Source organism: Somniosus microcephalus, chromosome 24, assembly GCF_052327205.1.
Source record: "Somniosus microcephalus isolate GS21.2 chromosome 24, FLI_Smic_1.0, whole genome shotgun sequence".
NCBI lineage: Eukaryota > Metazoa > Chordata > Chondrichthyes > Squaliformes > Somniosidae > Somniosus > Somniosus microcephalus.
In genome coordinates, this window is record NC_141010.1 from 18966149 (window position 1) to 18987564 (window position 21416).

Genomic DNA, 21416 nt, shown 5'->3' on the forward strand with positions numbered 1-21416 from the left:
AGTACTCCCAAGTTCACGCTGTTGCATGCAGGTGTATGCCGAGTCTCACAGCGAGGTACCGGTATAGCTTCTGGAGAAGCTGAGCAGCTTCCTGTTTTCTCCGTTTAACTGCACATGTGCGGATGCCAAAAGTTGTTGTCCAATTTACTCCTTAATAACAGTGAGCACTGTTAGCTACACCATTATTCTTACCGCAAAATCCAGGCCATTTTATTTTTCTTGAGATAAAGACCACCTTTGGTATTTAAACCCTTGCCTGCTGTTTCAAACAATATAGAATACAAGTTTATACATTAAATATAGAGAAATATATTTTTGCCATAATTGTCCAATTTGCAAATGTCTGTCTGCAAATCTTGCTAATAGGAATCAAATGAACATTCTGCAGTGTTGTAAGAGTGATGTTGATTTTTTTTCATAGTTGTAAACATTCCTCTTTAAAGAAATACCACCTTTAATCCATGGCAAAATATACATCCCCTTGTTTCTCTGTGTGACTTGGAGTTGAAGTTCTCATGATATTGCAGCTGTCCTTCTCGGTGCTAGAGGACGCAGGGCTAAGATTGCCGAGTTGCTTCAGTGCATCCTGCAGAGAGTACATACTGCAGCTAAATTGTCGCAGTGGTGGAGGAGATGGACATCGAGTCTGGTGCTACTGGTCAAGCAGACTGCTGTGATCCTGGGTGGTGATGGCTTGCACTTTTCTGGGCAACTAGTTAGCATTCCATCACATTCCCGGCCCTAACCTTTATAGATGGTGGAAAGGCTTTGAGGGGGTCAGGAGGCGAGACACTTATGGAATGCCGAGCCTCTACCCTGCTTTTGTAGCCACACTGTTGCTATGGCTGGGTTAGTTAAGCTTCTGGTGATCCTGCACAAGATGATGATGGTGGTGGGGACTTGGCAACGGGGGTGCTGTGGAAGATCTTGGGAAGGTGGTTGGGCTTTGTCTTGTTGGAAATGGTTATCACATGGCACACGTGTTACCCATCGTGTGTGAGCCCAGGCTTTGGATGTTCGTGTGAAAGTCAGATGGGAATGGGGTAAATAAGTGAATCGAGTCATTTGTACTCCAAATAATGAACGTTTAAACAAGTCAATTACACTCGTGACTTGAATGAGCACTTGGGAGATTGTCTTTGTCTGGAAATGACATCACATGGGGGGGGTGGGGGGGGAAGCTGTGTCTGGACGGTGAGAGTTGAAGTCTGTCCTCTGCTCTCGCTCTTTCTTTCTTGGGGGTGGGGGACAGGGTGGAATTGTAACTTTTGGTTACCTTTGGCTATCGTGCTACAAATTCATAAAGATACTGCCAATAGTCTAGAAATGTCCTCCCTCTTTCCTGAGTGGAGCTGGACGGGGAGTATCTAGTCCAGTATACCAACTTGGACTAGGATGTAAATCGCAACATTTTGTACCTTGTAAAAGCATTGCGATTCAGATCAATCTGCTTCAAGTATTTGAGTTTTTTGATGTGTAACCACGAATTGCAACAGAGAAACTGATTGTTGCTCCAAGCTGTCAATCTGCAGCCTTGAGTGCATCAAAGGCTAAACAGTAATGAGAAATACTTTAGCACACGCTCTGCATAAAATATCAGCAGTGGCTACATTTTTACCTGAATGCCAGGAGGTATACACAGTGTCTAAATTCTCTGCAACTTCTCTCGCCATCTCCTGCTGGTCTTGTTTTGCTAAGCAATTTAAATAGTCACCTTCATATGTTATTTTTTGGAGGGAGGGGGAGAAAGAGAGTTTTTACAGATATACCTGCTAAATAGTGATGGCTTCTGATTTTTTACTGCAGTAAAGAAACATTGCCTAGATACAACAGTTGGAAACATATTTTTTGTGTGGTTTAATAGATCAAAGTTATATATAAAATTGCAACATGGATCCTGATCAGGTTAAAACACCAGTGATTTTTTAAATATAGGTAAATGCACTAATTACAGCATACAACTCATCAGGCCACCAATATGTTTTTTTTAGTTTTTGTGGGATGTGGGTGCCGCTGGCAAGGCCAGCATTTATTGCCCATCTCTAATTGCCCTTGAGAAGATGGTGGTGAGCGGCCTTCTTGAACCGCTGCAGTCCGTGTGGTCTGTTGCTGTCCAATTGGTATCAGTAAGATGGGTCCTCTCTGTCTCTGGTGTTGAGTGTTTAGGTCCCACCCAGAGCGGCAGAATGAATGTTTCCTTTTATCTGCTTGCTGTAAGGTCCTGTACAAAATGATTTGGGGCACTCTCCATCTAGTCACATGCCACAAAATAATAGTAACCCTGCTAAATCCTAGTGAGCATGGGTCCCCAGCTTAAACCTGCTGTCATTTGGTTTAAATCGGCTATCTCAATTTGAAGAAGGCAATTTGGATGGTGGGTATGGGAAATGGGAGTTGAATTAGTGCAAGTAGGGTATATTTTGCTGAGATGGGGGCTCAAAAACCCTAATTGAAATAGTTAAGTGGAAGCCTTACCCTGCATCGAATTGTGCTAAATCTGACTTAGAAGTACAGGTTGAACCCCGGTAATCCGGCACCCGACGGTCCGGCACCTTCAGTGGTCCGGCACGAGGAAGGTCCTGCTGTCACATTCCCTCCCTGGGATGGGTCCGGCTCGGATCCCGGGACCACCGCCGGGTCAGGATCAGCGCCTGGACCGCACAGCATCACCGACGGCTCGGCGGAGCAATGGAGCCCGAGCAGCCTGTGGGCGGCGGGGTCGGTGGCAGCACAGGGAAGGCAGCAGCAGGAAGAGGAGCAGGTGGTGGCGGTGTTTGTGGTGACTTTCGACACCTTCAGTGGTTCGGAATTTTCAGTGGTCCAGCACCGGCCTGGTCCCAAGGGTGCCGGATTACCGGGGTCCAACCTGTACTTCTGCGTTTCTTTCAGACTTTCTTCACTGTGCAATCATTCTCCAGAGCTAGCAGGCCTCACCACGAGCTCATAGTCTGCCACCAAAAAAAGTCAAAATTATACGAGTTTATTCAACTTCGCAGTTGCTGTAGGACCAATTACTCAATGATTTGGTCCTTTTTTGGAGTTTCTACCCATTTGTAGCAGCCATTTAATTGCAAGCCTCCTTGGAACCTTAAAAACAAAATCACTACAGCCAGAAAAGGGGTAACAAGTAATGGACATACACGTTCAAGAGAATGATGCATATAGAGGTTCAAATATATAATTCCTTGAAAATAAGAGTGTGGGTAGATAAAGCCAAGAAGTCCCAGTAGCATTTGTGTTTTATAAATGGGGGCATAGAGTATTAGAGCTATACATTAATCATAAATTTGTGCAATGATGAGGGATCATCAATCACCGAGTGAGGAGAGAGGCAAGGAGAAATTTCTTTATGCAGAGGGTTGCTAAAGTAAGGAATACTTTGCTACAGAGAGTGGTTGAGGCAGAGACCATTGCATCTTTTAAGGGAAAGTCAATACGTATCGGAAGCAGATGAAAATACAGGGCTATGGGGAGAATGCTGGTAAGTGGAATTAATTTCCGGATTACTCTTGCAAAGAGCTGGCATAGAACTCAGTGGGCCAAATGGCCTCTGTGCTATATACCGCTGGTTCTAAGGCCAAAATTCCAACTACAGGAAACTTTTTTTATCCGGCACCGACGTGGTGCCGGTTGATCAGAGAGTCTGGATTACAGAGAGGTATACTTACCAAGGTACGAGAGCCCCATACACGGCCACAGGTGCCGGAGTCCCGGTTACACGGCACTTGTGCAGGAGTCCCGGTTACACTGCCACAGATCCAGGAGTCCCGGTTACACTGCCACAGATCCAGGAGTCCCTGTTGCACGGCCACAGGTGCAGGAACCCCGGTTACACGGCCACAGATCCAGGAACCCCGGTTACACGGCCACTAATATATAGTAAAACTTACCTGAACCTACTCCTAAATTTTGCCGGTTAAGAGATTTCTGGATATTTAGGTGCCGGTTAAAAGAGTTTGCTGTATATTGCACAAAAGACCTTCAATGAAAAGGTGTATATAGTAGCTTTGAAACACATGAGTTTTAGTCAGACCATCTTGGTACGAAAGGAATAAAAATGTTTAGCAAGTATGCTCACCACCATACTGAACGTTCTTAGCTGCTGAGGACGTTGCGCTGCTGCAGTGTGGGTGTCATCTTTGAAGTTGAAGCATTCTCTGTGAATTAAATTCTGCGGTGGGTACTGGGTAGTGCTGATCTGAAGCGACTGTCTCTTGCGTTATTTACAGAAACATCCCGATTTTCCCAAGAAGCCCCTCACACCTTATTTTCGATTCTTTATGGAGAAAAGAGCAAAATATGCAAAGCTTCATCCTGAAATGAGCAACTTGGATCTGACTAAAATTCTCTCCAAGAAATACAAGGAGCTACCAGAGAAGAAAAAGGTTGGTGCCTGTTTGTGTCTGCCTGGTGCTTAAATTGGGGAAGGGACTTAAACTACGTAGCTGCTAAGGGTAGGAGTGTAAAACAATTATTTTTAACACTGGTGATTACCACCCTGGATGCATGCTAATTTTGTATTTTTTCTTTGTTGCTGCAGATGAAATATATTCAGGAGTTTCAGAAGGAGAAAGAAGACTTTGAGCGTAACATGGCCAGATTCAGGTAACTTTTTGAAATACAAGAAACTCTTTGGTATCCGGCACCGGCGTGTTGCCGGTTGATCAAAAATTTCGGATGACGGAGAGGGTTATCTACCGAGGCTATTTTTAACAAAGAAAAATTAAAAAATCAAGAAATGTGCAGTATACAGTAATTGGGTACTCACCTACAGAATGTCGTGTTAAATGGATGGTGGAAGATGCTTGATTAAGTACAGTACTGCCAGTTGAGGGTAATCCAATGCAATGACTACCAGCAGCGTGGGAGACACCGTACACCTGTAAAGTGGTGGATCAGAAGAGACTACCAGCAGCGCGGGAGAGTCAGACTCCTGTTACAGGGGTATTGAGGTGTTCCGACTTCTGACAGCGCCAAGAAGCTGAGTAGTGGCAGTTTGGGAAAACTACCCCCACTGACTAACTCGGCCACCGCGGGGGACTCTGACTCGGCAACATTGCCGGTTATTGAGGTGTTTTCGGAGTGAGAATTTTGCCGGTTAATAGAGAATTCCGGATATTTAGATGCCATTTAAACGAGAATTTCCTGTAATTAGAATTATATCTTCACATTTTGAGTTTTCACCCTTCATTCCTCCCTTAACTGCCTTTTTTTAGACTGCAAAGCGTAAGGTTCCGTAATCTTTCCTCCCGAGTTCATCCCCTTTACACTAGGGTGAATTCCGTATGAGATTCTGATTAAAGGAGGTTATAGTGAGCTGAAAGGAGGCCAAGACATTGAAAATCTATGCTGATGGGATAGATATTAAATGGATGGGAATGGGGGAAGGTATTGAGGATAGACGCAGAACTGAGCCAGTTAACATTCCTTCTGATAGCCAAATTACTCTGCATAATTAATCGATGGGATGACGAGTCCTAATGATGGAATCTGGAGCAGTTTAATCAACCGCCTGTCCTCTAGTCAAATTGCTTTCTATTATATTACTCAGTGAGGTTTGCATATGTATCATTTTAGATAATCTAATTCTTACCTGCAAGGATAAGGAGTAATGCTAGCAAAATAGTCTGATTGCAATTGTTTTTTTTTCCCCCTTCCCTCAGAGAGGACCATCCAGAACTGTTGGAGAGTGTAAAGAGAACAGATGTCCCAGAGAAACCCAAAACGCCACAGCAGCTGTGGTATCTTCATGAGAAGAAGGCTTTTATGAAGCTGCACCCACAGGTAATGGGCCTTAGTTATTGTCCACATGACTCACTGCTTGGAAATGAACAATTGGGTGCAAATTCTATACATTGCAAATCTTCTGTAAGGCATGCGCTTCCTACGTGCAAACCTTGCTTCCTGTGGTCATTGTTTTTTGGTCATGCTTTCCTGTTAACCTCTGCCATTGCAAATTGCTGTCAATTCAGTTTTGCTATGTGGTCACAGTCAGATTTCTGAAGTGCATCTCCCAACTGACTGGGCCTGGGCAATGTGATAGTCACAACACCCCTTCATCACTCAAAGATCTTAGAATTTCTACATGTTGGAACCCATTTTTATTCATCAGGATGCTCCAACTAAATACTGTGGCTACCTCCATATCTGAAGGATAGGGGGTGATGGCGATAGAATGTCAGATTATCTGATTTAGTATAATGTAAATAGCTGACTTGCTAATAATCTCTTCCCCCAAGTGCTGTATGTAGCTTCTCAGTCTGGATTCCCTCTATTTTATTGACAGTAGTGTTGCTCCATGTTGAGAAAGGAGTTCCTCAGACCTTGCCGATTTGCAATTTTTTTCCTTCTATTCCTCCCATTACTACTCGATTGCTAGTTTTTGCCTGGCGTTGTTTGATCCTCCAGTCTCTATATCTGTAAGGCACTTGAAATCCAGCTTGCACTCACACCAGAATCATTTTGAGGATATAAAGTGTATGATGTCAATGGTGGTCATTAGCCTTCTGGTACCTGGAGCATGCTAACGAAAAGGGTCCTATACCAGTTCTGCAGCTGGGTGCTCAGCAGCTTGTACCATTTCCCAGGTGATCTTTTGATGCCATTCAGGCTGAAGTAGCTTCTGCACTGGAGCTAGTGCGAAGTCCCTTTCTCTGACGTTCAGTTGATGTGTCAGCTCTGACTGATCAAGGCTGCCAAACTGATTCGCCCCATCCACCTGTATTTATTCAGACTGTGCATTTACTTGGGGCATGTCAGACAACAGTTTATTGCTCCTTTAAAACCTTCCCAAGAGAAGTTTGAGTTTATATTGCCAATGGTTGAGGATCTTTCATTACCATGAATTAGCTCAGCTAATTGGCTTTGATTGCATGTGGGCTTCAATCAGAGTCTTAATCCTATTCACAGCATTGGCTCCTGTCAGCACTGCAGAGCCCTCCATATCAATGCCAATGCAGGTTGAAGCCAACTTGTGTCTTCTGATATATAAACAAAATGCTGGAAATACTCCAGGGCAGGTGCCATCTGTAGAGAGAGAAACAAAGTTAACATTTCAGGTCATTGACCTTGCATCAGAAGGCCTTTTGTATTTGTCTTATTCTCGGGAGGAAGAAAATTAAATGTTTGAGTACTTGACTAGCATTGCTCATTTAATTTGACCATATTTGAGGATTAATGAGTGACTTTTTCTTGTAAACACATTTGATCAGTGAGTGTACAGTAGATAAAAAGCTTTTAAGTCTTTTCCCTCAACAGTAATGTGCTGTGGGAATGCAACACCTTGTAGTCTCATAGCAAAATGCTGGAAAAACTCAGCAGGCCAGGCAACATCCGTGGAGAGAAATTAGAGTCAACGTTTCGGGTCAAAACCCTTTGTCAAGACTAAAGAGGCACAGGGAATGAAATAGATTAAGAGGCCAGGCTGGGAGAGAACAAAAGAGAAGAGACATTCAAAACGAGACGAGATGGTGATGGGACTAGTGGAGACAAAAGACTGCTCTAGATTAGGTGTGAAATGCGCTGGCAGAATGGGAGACAGCTGCCATGTGGGAGAGAGATGCCATGTCCTATCACCATCTCGTCTCGTTTTGAATGTCTCTTCTCTTTTGTTCTCTCCCAGCCTGGCCTCTTAATCTATTTCATTCCCTGTGCCTCTTTAGTCTTGACAAAGGGTGTTGACTCTAATTTCTCTCCACGGATGTTGCCTGGCCTGCTGAGTTTTTCCAGCATTTTCTATTGTTACCTTGCAGTCTCAACCTGGTGCCAATTGTTATCCTTGTAGCAGATGTCAACCAATCTAAGTCCAGGGTTGCTAGTAGAGAAGAGTTGTATTGTTGTGACTGGTAATCAAATGATATAACCACCACCACCACACAGGGTAGACACCATGTATCAGTAAAACTTTTGTTTTCCCAGGCAACTATGAAGGATGTTAAAGAGGCACTGGGGAAGCAGTGGTCCCAGCTGTCTGACAAGAAACGACTCAAGTGGATTGGCAAAAGCTTGGAGCAGCGTGAGCTGTATGAGGCAAGTAGATGCTGGCTAACGTGGTCTTGTGCCTGCAGCATAGAGCTAAAGGCTTGATTATGTAGGGTGGCGTGATGAGGATAAGTCTGCATATCGTTTTTTTAAAAAGAAGTTTCAGCAAAGGCTTAAATCTTGTCCTTTTGATGGATAAAATTTGCCTGTTTTGATATGGGCTTGTGTAAGAGTTCACTGGTAATGGTGAGTGTCCAAACACGCACACATGTCAGTGTGCTGTATGTAGGTCACTGGTTTATGTCTGTGATTCCTGCTTCTGCAGTCCCAGATGTCGATGCTATCCGGCTGAGTTCAGGCAAGCAGGGAAAAGTAGCAAGCAAACAGCTATGGGCCACTGTTGCACACGTTACAATTAGAAGCCTACCAGTAGGTTACATGGTTGGTTATCCTCTTGGTTGTGGAATGGTCCAAGAGGGTATGGGCTAAACTTGGGTACCTGACATATTTTATTTGATTGCTGTGTGAAAATTCATGTCCACCATGTATTAAATACAAACTGAAATCCCTGTTGCTTGGACATGTATGCTGTAGCTTCATGGATCTTCTGGTCAGGGGGTGGAAATGTAAGTCTGTTGATACTTAACCTGAACAGAGAAATTTTGGTTGTAAAATGTTACTGACACGCAATGGTTCATGGCACCATTCAGTGTAGGACTAAGCCATACAGACCAGAAGATTCAATTCCTGGTCTGTGTTGAGTTTACCAGTGGCAATTGGGCATCTACAATTGGCCTCCTACCCTTGGGCTGTGGAGGGGAAGGGGTGGAAATCACCCAGCATTTCTGTTCCTTTATTGCTCTCCCAGTGAGCCCTGCTTGGGTCAGGGGAAAGAACTGGGTCGAGCATGACTCTAGATTAGTCAAGAAATGAGAGCAGCAAAGAGAATGTATGAGAAAAAGGCCAGTGGATAACATAAAGGGAACTTTAAAGTCTTTTATAAACATATAAAGAGTAAAAGGATATTCAAAGGAAAGGTGGGGCTGATTAAGGACCTAAAAGGAAATCCTCTTGTAGAGGGCATGGTTGAGGTACTTGATGATGAGTAATTTGCAAAGTAGAAAAGTCACCCAGTCCAGATGAGATACATCCCAAGTTGCTGAGGGAAGTAAGGGTGGAAATAGCAGAGGCTCTGGCCACAATCTTTCAATCCTCCTTTGGATGTAGGAGTGGTGTTAGTGGACTGGAAGGTTGCAAATGTTACACCTCTGTTCATAAAAAGGGAGAGTGAGAAACCAGGTAACTACAGGCCAGTCAGCCCAACGTCGGTGGTGGGGAAACTTCCAGAGACCATAATCCGTGGGATGGCAGGAATGACTTATGAAGAGAGATTGGGTTGATTAGGCTTATATTCGCTAGAGTTTAGAAGGAGAGGGGATCTCATTGAAACTTATAAAATTCTAACAGGACTAGACAGATTTAGATGCAGGAAGGATGTTCCCGATGGCGGGGGAGTCCAGAACCAGGGGTCACAGTCTAAGGATAAGGGGTAAGCCATTTAGGACTGAGATGAGGAATTTCTTCACCCAGAGAGTGGTGAACCTGTGGAATTCTCTGCCACACAGGACAGTTGAGGCCAATTCATTAAATATATTCAAGAGGGAGTTGGATATATTTCTTGAGGCTAAAGGGATCAAGGGGTATGGGGAGAAAGCAGGGACAGGGTACTGAATTTGGATGATCAGCCATGATCTCATTAAATGGCGGAGTGGGCTCAAGGGGCCGAATGGCCTACTCCTGCTCCTATCTTCTATGTTTCTATGTGAAACTAGTGATTGTCGCTTGGATGAACATGGGTGAGTAAATGGGATGAACATGGGTGAGTAAATGGGATGAACATGGGTGAGTAAATGACAGCCAATGTGGATTTGTTAAAGGCAAATTGTGTCTGACGATCTTGAATTCAAAAGGTGTTTGATAAAATGCCACAAGATAGACTTGTTTGCAAAATTGAAGCCCATGGGATTAAAGGGGCAGGGGTTAAAGGGGCAGTGACAGAGTGGCTAGGAATTTGAGTACAAGACCGAAAGCAGAGAGTAGTAGTGAACTATGAACAGAAAATGCTGGAAATACTCGGATCAGACAGCATCTGTGGAGAGAGAAACGAGAGTTAGCATTTCCAGTTGTTCTAGGGGACATCATTTCAAAGTTTGCAGCTGACACAAAGCTTGGAAATGTAGTAAACGGTGAGGCGGACAGCAGCAGACTTCAAGAAGAAATAGACAGGCTGGTGAAATGGGCAGACACATGGCAGGTGAAATTTAATGCAGACACGTGTGAAGTTTAGTATAAGCTAAGTGGAACCGTTTTAAAGGGGGTGCAGGAGCCGAAGGACCTGGGGGTGTACGTACACAAGTCTTTGAAGGTGGCAGGACAAGTTGAAGCTTTTTAAAAATAAAAAAAAAACGCACATGGGATTCATGGCTTTATAAATAGAGACATAGAGTACAGAAGCAAGGAAGTTATGCTCAATCTTTATACATCGCTGGTTAGACCTCCGCAAGAGTATTGCGACCAGTTTTGGGCCCCACACTTTGGAAAGGACGTCAAGACCTTGGAGAGGGTGCGGAGGAAATTTACTAGAATGGTACGGGGATGAGGGGTTTCAGTTATCCGAAGAAGCTGGGATTGTTCTCCTTGGAGCAGAGAAGGTTAATGGGAGAATTAAGAGATGTCCAAAATTTATGTGAGGTTTTAATAGAATAAATAAGGAGGAACTGTTTCCAGTGGCAGGAGGGTCAGTAACCAGAGGATGCAGATTTTTAAGATAATTGGCAAAAAAATGCCAGGGGGAGATGAGAATTTTTATTTTTACTTAACAAGTCATGATGTGGAATGCACTGCCTGACGGGATGGTGGAAGCAGATTCAGTTGTAACTTTCAAAGCAAATTGGATCTCCACTTAAAGGAAAATGTTGCAGGGCTATGGGGAAAGAGCAGGGGAGTGGGGCAAATTAACCCCTGCAGAGAGCCGGCACAGGCCTCTTTCTGTGCAGTGTGGTTCTATGATTCTAATAGCATGACAACCCTCATTGTCTAAGCAAACATGCAATGAATAGTCACTTGGGTGTGGTACAGGAGGGCTGTGGAACCATGCCTCTATAGAAGAGAAGAAAATTTGGGGCAACAATTAAATTGTAAAATAGCTGGGTGTCAGTTTTGTAAACAGTGTTAATACTGATGGGTTATGAGATGTGTATCAGTTTCAACATGGACCACCTTCTGTTTGCAGGAAGCAATGAGAGATTATGTTCTACGCCACCCAGAGCAAAGTATCAGTCTGGACGATTTGACTAAAAATACACTGACTAAAGCCGAGCGGCAGCTCAAGGACAAGTTTGATGGTCGACCCACGAAGCCGCCCCCGTAAGTGTCCACCCTAAATGTGTGTGAAGGGAGCATCTTGAAAACAAAAATTAGAATGGACTTGATTAGCTGATAGAAGAGGCAGAAGTATGCTGTATTCTGCATGTTGGGCAGCCTGGTGTCTCGACACACCTAGAAACCCATCACAGTGTTTGAGTCTCCACATTAAGTTGCTGAGAAATCTACATCCACCTACAGCATTTCTGCTTATCCAATACAGAGTGCACACACACACTACTATAGGGACACATTGCACATGACCCAAGTGCAGAAGGTTTAGGTGCAAGTTGGCTTAAGACCAAACTTGGGGACCACTAAGTGTACACAGGGTTTGCTGCTGGAATGTAACCAGCTAAAACCCTGTAACTTAACCAAAGCAGCTTCCTGCTGCTTGTGTAGTTATGGCCACCCCACCAATTGGGGCATTGCTTTGCAATGTCATCTAGCAATGTCGGAACAGGAGTCGTCCATTCAGCCCCTCGAGCCTGTTCTGCCATTCAGTGAGATCATGGCTGATCTGTATCTTAACTTCATCCATCTGCCTTGGCTCCATAGCCCTTAATACTCTTGGCTAGCAAAAATGTATCGATCTCAGATTTAAAATTGATTTGAGCTAGCATCTACTGCTTTTGTGGGAGACGATTCCACACTTTGCGTCAAGAAGTGTTTCCTAATTTCTCTCCTGAATGGCCTGGCTCTGATTTTAAGGTCATGTCTCCCACCAGCAGAAACAAGTTTATTTTTCACTCTCTCTACCCTATCAATTCCTTTCAAAATTCCAACAAAACCTCAATCAAATCACTTCTTAACCATGCTGTACTCCATAGGACATGAGCCTAATTTAAGTAATCGTGCCTCATAATCTAACCCGTGGTAACATTCTGGTGAATCTACACTGCACTCCTTCCAAGGCCAATCTATTCTCTCTCAGGTGCGGTGTCCAGAACTGTACACAGTTCTCCAGATGTGGTCTAACCTGGGCTTTGTACAGCTGTAGCAAACTTTCTCCCCTTTTTATATTCGAACCGTCTAGTTATAAAGGTTAACATTCCATTAGCCGCCTTGTCTACTTTTTGTGCCTACTACATTTTGGTGATCTGTGTACATGGACCCTTAAATTTCTAAGGAACTGCACTGTCCCTAGCTTTTCACTATTTAAATAATACTTGGATCTATCCCTTTTTGGTCCAAAATGGATGACCTCACGCTTGCCTGCGTTGAAACCCACAGTTTCGCCCACTTACTTAATCTATCAATGTCTCTTTGTAATTTTATGCTCCTGTCTACACTACTTACTATGCCACCAATCCTTGTGTCAGTGGCGAACTTGGATATACGGCTCCCTATTGTGTTATCTAAGTCATTAATAAATATAGTGAATAGTTGAGACCCCAGCACAGATCCTCATGCGATACCACTAGTCACTTCCTTCCAATTTGAGTAAATACCCATTATCCCGTCTCTCTATCTTCTACTGCTTAACCAGGTCAATAATTTGCCTTCAAGTCCATGAGCTTTAATTTTAGCTCTCATGAGGAACGTTATTGAATGCCTTCTGGAAGTCCATATAAACTACATCCATAGACGTTCCCCTTATTTTCTCAAAATTCAGTTAGGTTTGTTAGACATGACCTACCACATTAGACACATCCACATTGGCTCTCATCATTTCTAGAGCCAAAAGGGAGGAATCCTGTGCCCTAGGGACTGGTCTCGCCCTCCAATTCCGCTCAAGCTGGTCAGTCATCAACAGTGTCCTTGAGTATTGTGGAACTGACTGGTTTAGGGAGTTGATTGGTTCCAAGCTCCCATTCTCTGGCATGTCATCTTGGATCCACCATGACCCTAAAGAGGTTGAACTTGCAGCAATAATCTATTGTGGATATCGAGATGGGACGTTCCAAGCAGTTGTACAACACGATACCTGACGACTTTCTCCATTCTATTTAGAAATGGCTATTCTCTGTATTGCGCTGAGCTAATGTCCAACATGAAAGATATTCCCAGCACGGAGCGTATGGTCCTGTGCAGCAAGCAATGGAAGATGTTGTCTCAGAAAGAGAAGGATGCATATCAGAAACGATGCGAACAGGTAAGGATTGTGGCAACTTGATGCATTTGCTAAAATCTGATGAGAAAGCCCTTTGCTGAAGCGTTCAAAACTTTTAATCTTTAGAATCAACTTATTAAAACCTTGTTTTGTTTCGCTTCTCGTTTGTCCTGAATGATGATTCTAGTGAAACTGGCTTCCATTGAGAGGAAGTAGTGGGATGAGCCTTGGTGATCTGGCTGCTGGTTCCTCTCTCTTTAAAGATATTGGGGTGGATATTTGAGCATGTAAGCTGTTGGGGGGAGTGGCTGATTCTAATTGGTTGTTTAATACTGCCATAACTTTCATTCGTAATAGAGTAGGAAGAATTGAGACCATTGCTTTGTCAGATGTTGACATCCTGAGATTATAATAATTCACGTTTGTTTGTTTGCTCCCACAGAAAAAGAAGGAATATGAAATTAACCTTCATCGGTTTTTGCTGGTAGGTGCTATTCTTTGATTCCCAGTCATGTGATTGTAATTGGAAGGTACCAAGAATGGATTGTAGATATTAACCCGTTCCCCTTCGGTGGAGTGTTGAGAGTGGCAGGTCTCCCTGGCTTGCAGCGGTTCTGTACCGCGTGAGCTATGATTTTCATGTTAAATTAAGCATTTTTTTCTTGGTCTCGTGGCAGAGCCTCCCAGAGCACGAGCAACAAAGAGTCCTCTCTGAAGAGAAGATGATTGGAATAAACAAGAGAGCAGCAAGCAACTTGAAGCAGGGTGGAGTTAAAGGCACCCTGGCATCGCCTTTAGATGCCGCCAAGGTGCGTGTTCATTAGCTTCACTTTTTAGCAACTTCATTTGCATCCGAGTTGGCATACATGGAATTTTTCCAGAGAAACTCATAGTCTTGCACACAGCAATGGATCAGTCTGTACACGAACCACATGCATATATTCGCACAGGTTCTTCGCGCACACAGTGCTTATCATCGTTTCAGGGATTTTAAAAGTAAAGCTTAAACTTGTTTTATGACAAGACAACATTTTTTGCCTATTCAATGCTGGGGGGAAATTTGCAATGGCAGCTTTCGTGACATTGTACCATTGCAGCCCTGAGAACACTGAGTCAATCATTACTCCCATCCTCTCCAAGACACTGATGCTTGGTTTTCGTCTGAAGAACTTTGTGCCAGCAAGCTATCTGGTGGGGGGTGGGGCATGACCACCAAGCCCAAACATGTCCTTCACGCCGTTCACACACGTTCCACAAAAACAGGTAAATATCCAGGAGTGCTCAATTCAATTGTGCCACCGCTGATTTTAGCTTTTAGCACAGGATTGAACCTGGGATGATCTTGGATCTCTCGCATGGTACCACACTGCCAAGTGATGCAAATATTTACAGAGCCAGTGGGCCACTCTGGTAGCTTCGCACTGTGTGGATGTTTGTCTTTGAATTTGTTAGGTCTTGATATCCACGTTTGCTTTTAATTGGGGCTGACATTGCACTGAATCTGTGGTTTTAACATTGATGTGGATCCACTCGCTGGATTTTACGCAGTTTTGTCTTTGGTTATCAGCACTTAAAGACCACATGGCTTGATTTGTTTATTGGTCTGGTTTCATGGTAGGTGTTGCCGGTCTGTTGGCTCCGATTGCCTCTGCTGACGTGTTTTCCATTGCCATCTGCGGGTGAAGCTTCACAAATCGGCTTCTGTGTCATTGGGTCTTGTACATGGTATTGCATTGTCACCTAATTCCACTGTTCATGCCAGGAGTGCCGAAATGGGTTAGAGGTGGCGGGATGGTATCTGTTGCTATCGCGCTCTTTTTCTGCAGGGTTTGATGCATTGGTTTTGACATCGCTCTTGTTCTGGATTTCTGTTGGGCTCCGGTCAGTAAGTCGCTTTCTGTGGAGCACCTGTCCTGCCCAAGGTTCTTTACTCTGAGAAATCTCTCACTAAGTGTTGGCTTTTTTGTCATTAATAGTGGTCTCTAAATAGACATCTGATGTAGGGTTCTGAAGAGGCACTGTGTTATTTGCCTTTACTCCACATGATTTGTTCTAGGGGATGCTTTGTAGATTTGTTGGCTAAAACATTTAAACTGGTGTCTCAAGTGTGTGTGTGTGTGTGTTTTTGACATCGTTTGGGATGTTTTCAGTGGCCTAGTCCGGCTCGGGTGTTGCCTGTAAATGACACCTATTGCTGGTGGTCCCTGGCAACCCCATGCCTTCTAGGTGGCGCTGTACTATTGTGACAGTACAGTGGCTCAATAAGACTACTTTCTCTGGCAATGGTTTTACACCGTGTGACAGCAGACCTTTTTAGCTCCTGCCCATCATACTGCACACATGGAAAGTGCTTATGGCAAGAATCTCAATCTTGCAAAGTTTAACAGGGATAAAGAAATTGTAATAGCTGGATAGGAAGCGATTTTACGTTCGTTGCGATTCAATGGCTGACCTTCGTTCCCTGTATGAACACTGGGGTCTCTGAGTGTATTTCTTACTATCAGATCCCTATGCTTCCTAAAGTGTGCTGTCTGTTTTTGCTTAGGATTAGTAAATGCTGATTCAAATTATTTTGTCTTTATAACTGATACTAAGTTTACCTTCATTTACTGATCGAGTCTGGGTTTGCACCTTCAAATGTCTTGAAGTAATTTTTTGGCTTTAACAGCAGGTATATTGAACAGCAGGTATATTGAACAGCATGCATATTGTGTTAGCTTCTTTTTCAGGTCTTCTCCATTTGGTGCGATGTTGGCTCCTCGTCGGATCCGACTGTTCTCGTGAGGGAGCTGATCACTCCCACAGAAATTTTGTATTGACTGTCCCTCCTCCCCAGCTGTTGTAACATTGCACATGCCTTACTTCAATGTATGCAAACTGCCTGTTGTTTCTTCTGGTTTGTCATATCCTCCTACTTGTCACTGCTATTCTGATCTTTCCCCTGCTCTTGCCCATGAACTCATGTTCTGACACTTGAATACCTGCTTTCAGCTAGCGTCTTTAGTCTGACCGTTACCGCGAGCAAGTCATACTTGATTATCAACTCATCTACATGGCTCTGCTTTTTAATTGCAGCCTCATTTTGGCAGAGATGGCTATGAGCAACAGGTTCAAGCATTGATCCTTCAAGCTCACTAATATGTGGATATATCATTAATATTTACAGTCAACTATATAGATGATGATGAAGATGAACAACCTTCCCACTCTTAATGCAGTTTCAGGGAAAGGCATGAATTGGCAATTTGATGTACAAACCAGTGATACCTGAGGGCATGCAGTTGAGTGTATTAGCATTGAATCAAGAGCAAAAGAAATGGCTTGTGTGCAGTCCAAACAGTTTTCAATACAGAGGCTTCACTTTGGTGTTGACGGAGGAAGATTTTTTTTTTGTCATGTTTCTTCTCATTGGGGGCATAGCTCTGGTGCTGTGGTACATGTTTGCTTTAGCTTAATATGCTTTCTCGAAGAAAGCCATGTCATGCTTGGGAACAGTGCTGACACTACTTAGAAGTCTTGTGGGATCATGTGAAATTTGAACTGGACTCTTAATACCGTTGGAGAGATGCTCCCTGCAGTTTGGAGGATGACGTCTTCATCTCCAAGTGTACAAGGAATCTCTTAAATCATATCTGGACCTTTGTCATTGTCTGTTGACTAATGTGCATTTGATTAGAGGCCATTGAACAGATTCTTTATTCAGGGAGTTGCAAGAATCCCAATTTTTCAACCTGTTCAAAAGGTTTTTGACTAGAAAGTCTGTCCATAAAATGCATTCAGGACTGGGGCTCTCGCCTGGATCCTATAGTTGGCAGTATGGTGATCTGGGTAATGTAATCTTCAAATATTTTGCGAAATAACTTCAGTGGGCTTGTTACAGATTTACTATAATGAGGGTAGCTCTTTTCTAGTTGTGCAAAATGCTTTTGAGGTGTGCATTTTTTATGAAGAAAATGATGCATATTGTGTAACCCACATAAATATAGCTCTTCAGCCCCGCTGTGTGCAAGCTGCTCACCGTCTTCCAGTTCCTGTTCTATTCTTGTACCGTGCTGTAGGTATTCTGCAATATGTATGTCTGGTTCTTATCAATGTTGTCTATCCTGCCCCCTTGCATTTGATAAGTTGTGGGAGGACTGAGGAGAAATGGTGTATAAGTAGTAAGCTTGCTGTGTGGCAGCTTGGTATATCCTGTATAAGCCAAATGTCAGTCGATGAATGGTTGGTACAGACTTGCACCCATTGCTGTTTCAGTTAAAAAGGCCTACGGGTGTGACAACGCCCAGGTCACTTATTGGTGGGTATTGATGTCCTACTGAACACTGCTAACCTTCATCTATCTGCTATTTGTAATTAGATTTTTTTTTCTCTTCGGTAAGTTTTTGCTTCTCGCTTGCTCCCTTCAGTGGTGTTAACTGCATCTTTGTGAAGTCATGATTCAGAACACGATTACCTTTTTCATGGGCTAATCTCCAAGCCCACAGGGGAGCCCTCTCTGCCATCGTACAACCCAGTTTGAGGTCTTCAAGCGATTTGGAAAAATAAAAGTAAACCTACTGTGATGGCTGGTGAGAAGTTATGCGTAATTGGAATGGGCCCACCACTTCTCTGGTCACAGTGCAACCTCTGACATCTTTTACTTTTATTGTGGTTCGATCGCCAGCTGAATAAATCTGAAAACCCTTAATAAACAAATACCCAACCAATATGGTAGATGTGTGATTATTTCTGTGCTGTGGTCTCTCTTACTGAATGATTTTCCCCTACCCCAACAGCTTGTTGTGTTGCCTTGCCATCTGCTGAACTGTTAGCTGGATATTACTGGTTATCACGTGGGAAATCTATATGCAAGAAATATTCCACAGCCAGAGTTGAGAGTTCATGGGTGTAAATGTGTGGCAATTTGGCATGCTGCCAAAGGTGTGATGGTATCCTTGCCTATTGGCAGCTTGGTGCGACTTTGTAGAATTCAGTTAAGCCTTTCTCCACCCCAAAACCCCCATAATTTTTCCAGGGAGTTTCTCTGGGTGTCAAATTGACACTTCGTTACAGGAGAGATTGTCATCACAGGGAATCTTGAGAGTGGTAAGTTCCAGATTTCCATTCTAGCTTTTACAAACCACTCACGTTCTTGGCCCTTTGGGTGCCATGGGCAAAGGTCATTATATATCCAGGTGACCCCACTTAACTAGTTGGATGTTTGTAGAATTCAGTGAAGGGAGCCTTGCGTATAGTGGCTGTAAAATATTGGTCCCAACAGTTAATGAATCTGGTTTGCTTCCATCATAGATGTATATCTACGTGGAAGGGCCATTGAATCAAATTCCAAATGTTCCTGTACTGGACTAGAATGGCTGTCCAGGGTGTTGCCTGATGAGAGTTTACCAGTTTGTACGCATTGTCTGTTTCAGTAATATTTGAGAAGGCCACTAGGCAACTTGGGGAGGGAATAAAAATGGCTTTGCGAAACTCTCCGCCCTCTGCTGCTGTTAGCTGAATGGGTGGAATTGGCTAGGGGATGATTGACAGCAAGAAGTCTTAACGTTGCACCTACAAATATCCTGGGAGGGCCCCAATATATTTTTAGTGTGCATCTGAAATGGAGGTAAACCGTTTACATCATTGGGGCCCTTTGCAGAGGAGGGGGTGTCCAATACTAGGATTGAGAGGCCTGGCAGCTTGAAGGTAGAGTGATTAAAGGAAGTGGAAGACCAGCTACCAGAATGAGCAAATGGTTAAAGGGTCTCTTCTCACATTTGTTATCAGACTACTTCTGACAAACCAAAGCGTCCGATCTCTGCCATGTTCATTTTCTCGGAAGAGAAGCGCAAGAAGATGCAGGAGGCGGAGCCGGATCTGTCGGAGAGTGAACTGACAAGAAAGTTGGCCAGGATGTGGACTGAGCTGTCTGAGAAGAAAAAGGTAAAAATTATTTGAGCGGCTGATAGATGCCACATGACAGTCTGGGCAGGGGGTGGCTCCACTCTGGATATTTCAGAAACCAATCCAATACTTGTAGGTGTGGTGCTTATTGATGGCCTGCAAAGTTGAACAGGACGTTGGGACCTCGGATGTTTAGTTAGCATAGTACTGGATGAAGAAAAAGTTTCAAGTTGACATTCTCTTCATTGAGTGTTAGCGGTCTGTTATTTCTAGATCTTGAATTCTATGGTCCTGGTTTAAAACAGCAATGGGTGCAGGGTGGCCTTTTGGAAGGCGGAGTCTGCTTGTGTTTTGAATGGATGGGAACAACACCGTTACAATTGAAATATTTAAGTGACTGAACCAACGGTTTTGTCTGTACTTGATGAGAGTTGGCTGATTCATGGTCGTTTCCATCCCCCTCCCAAAATAAGCTCAACATTGAGATCTGCAGCTCGGAAGTAAATTTGCAACACCAGTAAATGGTAGTGGATACAAAGACTTGAGTCAAAAAGTCTACAGTAGCTGGAGCTAGTAGCAAGTAGACGGTCAGTGATGAACTGAAAATCACATTTTCCCCCCCCCCCCCCCCCCCTATTTTAAACAAAATCAGACTTACGACCCTGGAATGAAGGAAGCATCTCCTGCATTTTCTATGTTCCATTCTTTCTGGCCAGATTCAAAAGGAAGACCACGATAGTTCTTTCTAGTGGCTATTTTGCTCCTCTTGGAGCTTTTGCTTATAAATATTGCAGTGTTTTGTCATAGAAGTACTGTATTCTTGCTCACATTGATAGCTGTGATTAGAACTGCAGTCAACACTCGGCTGATGTTGCCTGTGCGTATGGGTATAAAGATGTCAGAGGGGCATTCTCAACAAATCGCTTCCTCCATGGGGGTTGTTTCCTTGTCCTTTTGTTTCAAGGGGGGGTAGAAGTTTTCCATTGCGCCTGCCTTGGGGAGGGTAATAGTTGTATTCCTTTTATATCCAGATGTGCTGTTCAGCTTTCTTTAATCGTCGGTGAAATTTTCCCCTGAGCACTTTATCCTGCCAGTCTTCACGCACTGGCACCTTTTACTGAATATTCAGCCTGGTCCATACTCCAATAAGAGTTCGACTTTCGCTACGGAGTCTTCATGTGTGGACATGGGGATTGCATGTTCCTCCCTTGATAAAAATCTAGCCTCCTGATCACCTTTTTATTCCCTCCTGCCATGTAAAATTGCACAAGTCTTTTGCTGTATTTGTGGTGTTACTAGTTCTGTACTGGGTTTAGTTTTTTTTTTTTAAAGACTAGACTATAATTGCAGTTGACCGGGAAGAAGGGTTGAGCATCGAAGTGCTCAGTTTAATGGTTTTCAATAGTGGGTGATATTTATTTCTACTATAGTCAACCTGGCTGTAATCAGCCAGTATCATCATCCGCATTGCTGGAATCCTCCACCTTGAAGCTTGCAATGCTCGGTTCCTGCAATGGCTCAATGAATGAGTGTGAAGTGTGTTGAGGCGCACGATTATGCAGGCCCCAGATCCATTCTGTGACATGCTGCATTCGCTAACGTTGGGTCATCAAACTACATTCGGTGTCGCTGTGGCAAGGAGAGGGAAATTAATCTCGAGTTTCGGTTTCTGATGCCTTTCCAGTGCTCCTTGCTATAAACTGTACGCGTGCAGACATCTGACCAATGCTAGGATCTGGGTTGGCAGCCCCACAGCTAATGACCTGTTGACGTACGCTATCTATGGCTTTTGGGAAAGGTACGAGCGGGCCATTTTCTTTATGGAGATGTACCCCAGCATGAGTCGCTGCCTTCACCCGCGTGATAGGAAAAAGGAGGTGGGGGGAAACAAAAAAGATTTGTTGCTTGGTGTTAGGATAATGAGCAGAACCCCTGTGGAGTGCAACACCAGCTGCCTTCATTTAATTGTAATCCTCTTTTGCCTGTATTGAGTTTGCCACCATAGCCATTGCAACCCGTTAGCTGGAGTACATCAGGCTAATATCCAACTTTGTGAATAAGCCTGGAATATAAAACG

The 21416-nt window shown here is 43.7% G+C and overlaps 1 protein-coding gene across 2 annotated transcripts in view; it reads left to right on the plus strand.

The window, feature by feature from the left end:
* ubtf (upstream binding transcription factor) overlaps positions 1-21416 on the plus strand; it is a 71230-nt gene that overhangs the window by 20167 nt on the left and 29647 nt on the right. For both annotated transcript variants that reach the window (XM_085966288.1, XM_085966289.1), the window contains exons 4-12: positions 4230-4385; positions 4541-4605; positions 5664-5784; positions 7918-8032; positions 11277-11406; positions 13357-13498; positions 13899-13940; positions 14134-14265; positions 19223-19378. In XM_085966288.1, coding sequence (XP_085822414.1) covers positions 4230-4385; positions 4541-4605; positions 5664-5784; positions 7918-8032; positions 11277-11406; positions 13357-13498; positions 13899-13940; positions 14134-14265; positions 19223-19378 — 1059 coding nt within the window. The remainder of the gene's footprint in view (positions 1-4229; positions 4386-4540; positions 4606-5663; positions 5785-7917; positions 8033-11276; positions 11407-13356; positions 13499-13898; positions 13941-14133; positions 14266-19222; positions 19379-21416) is intronic.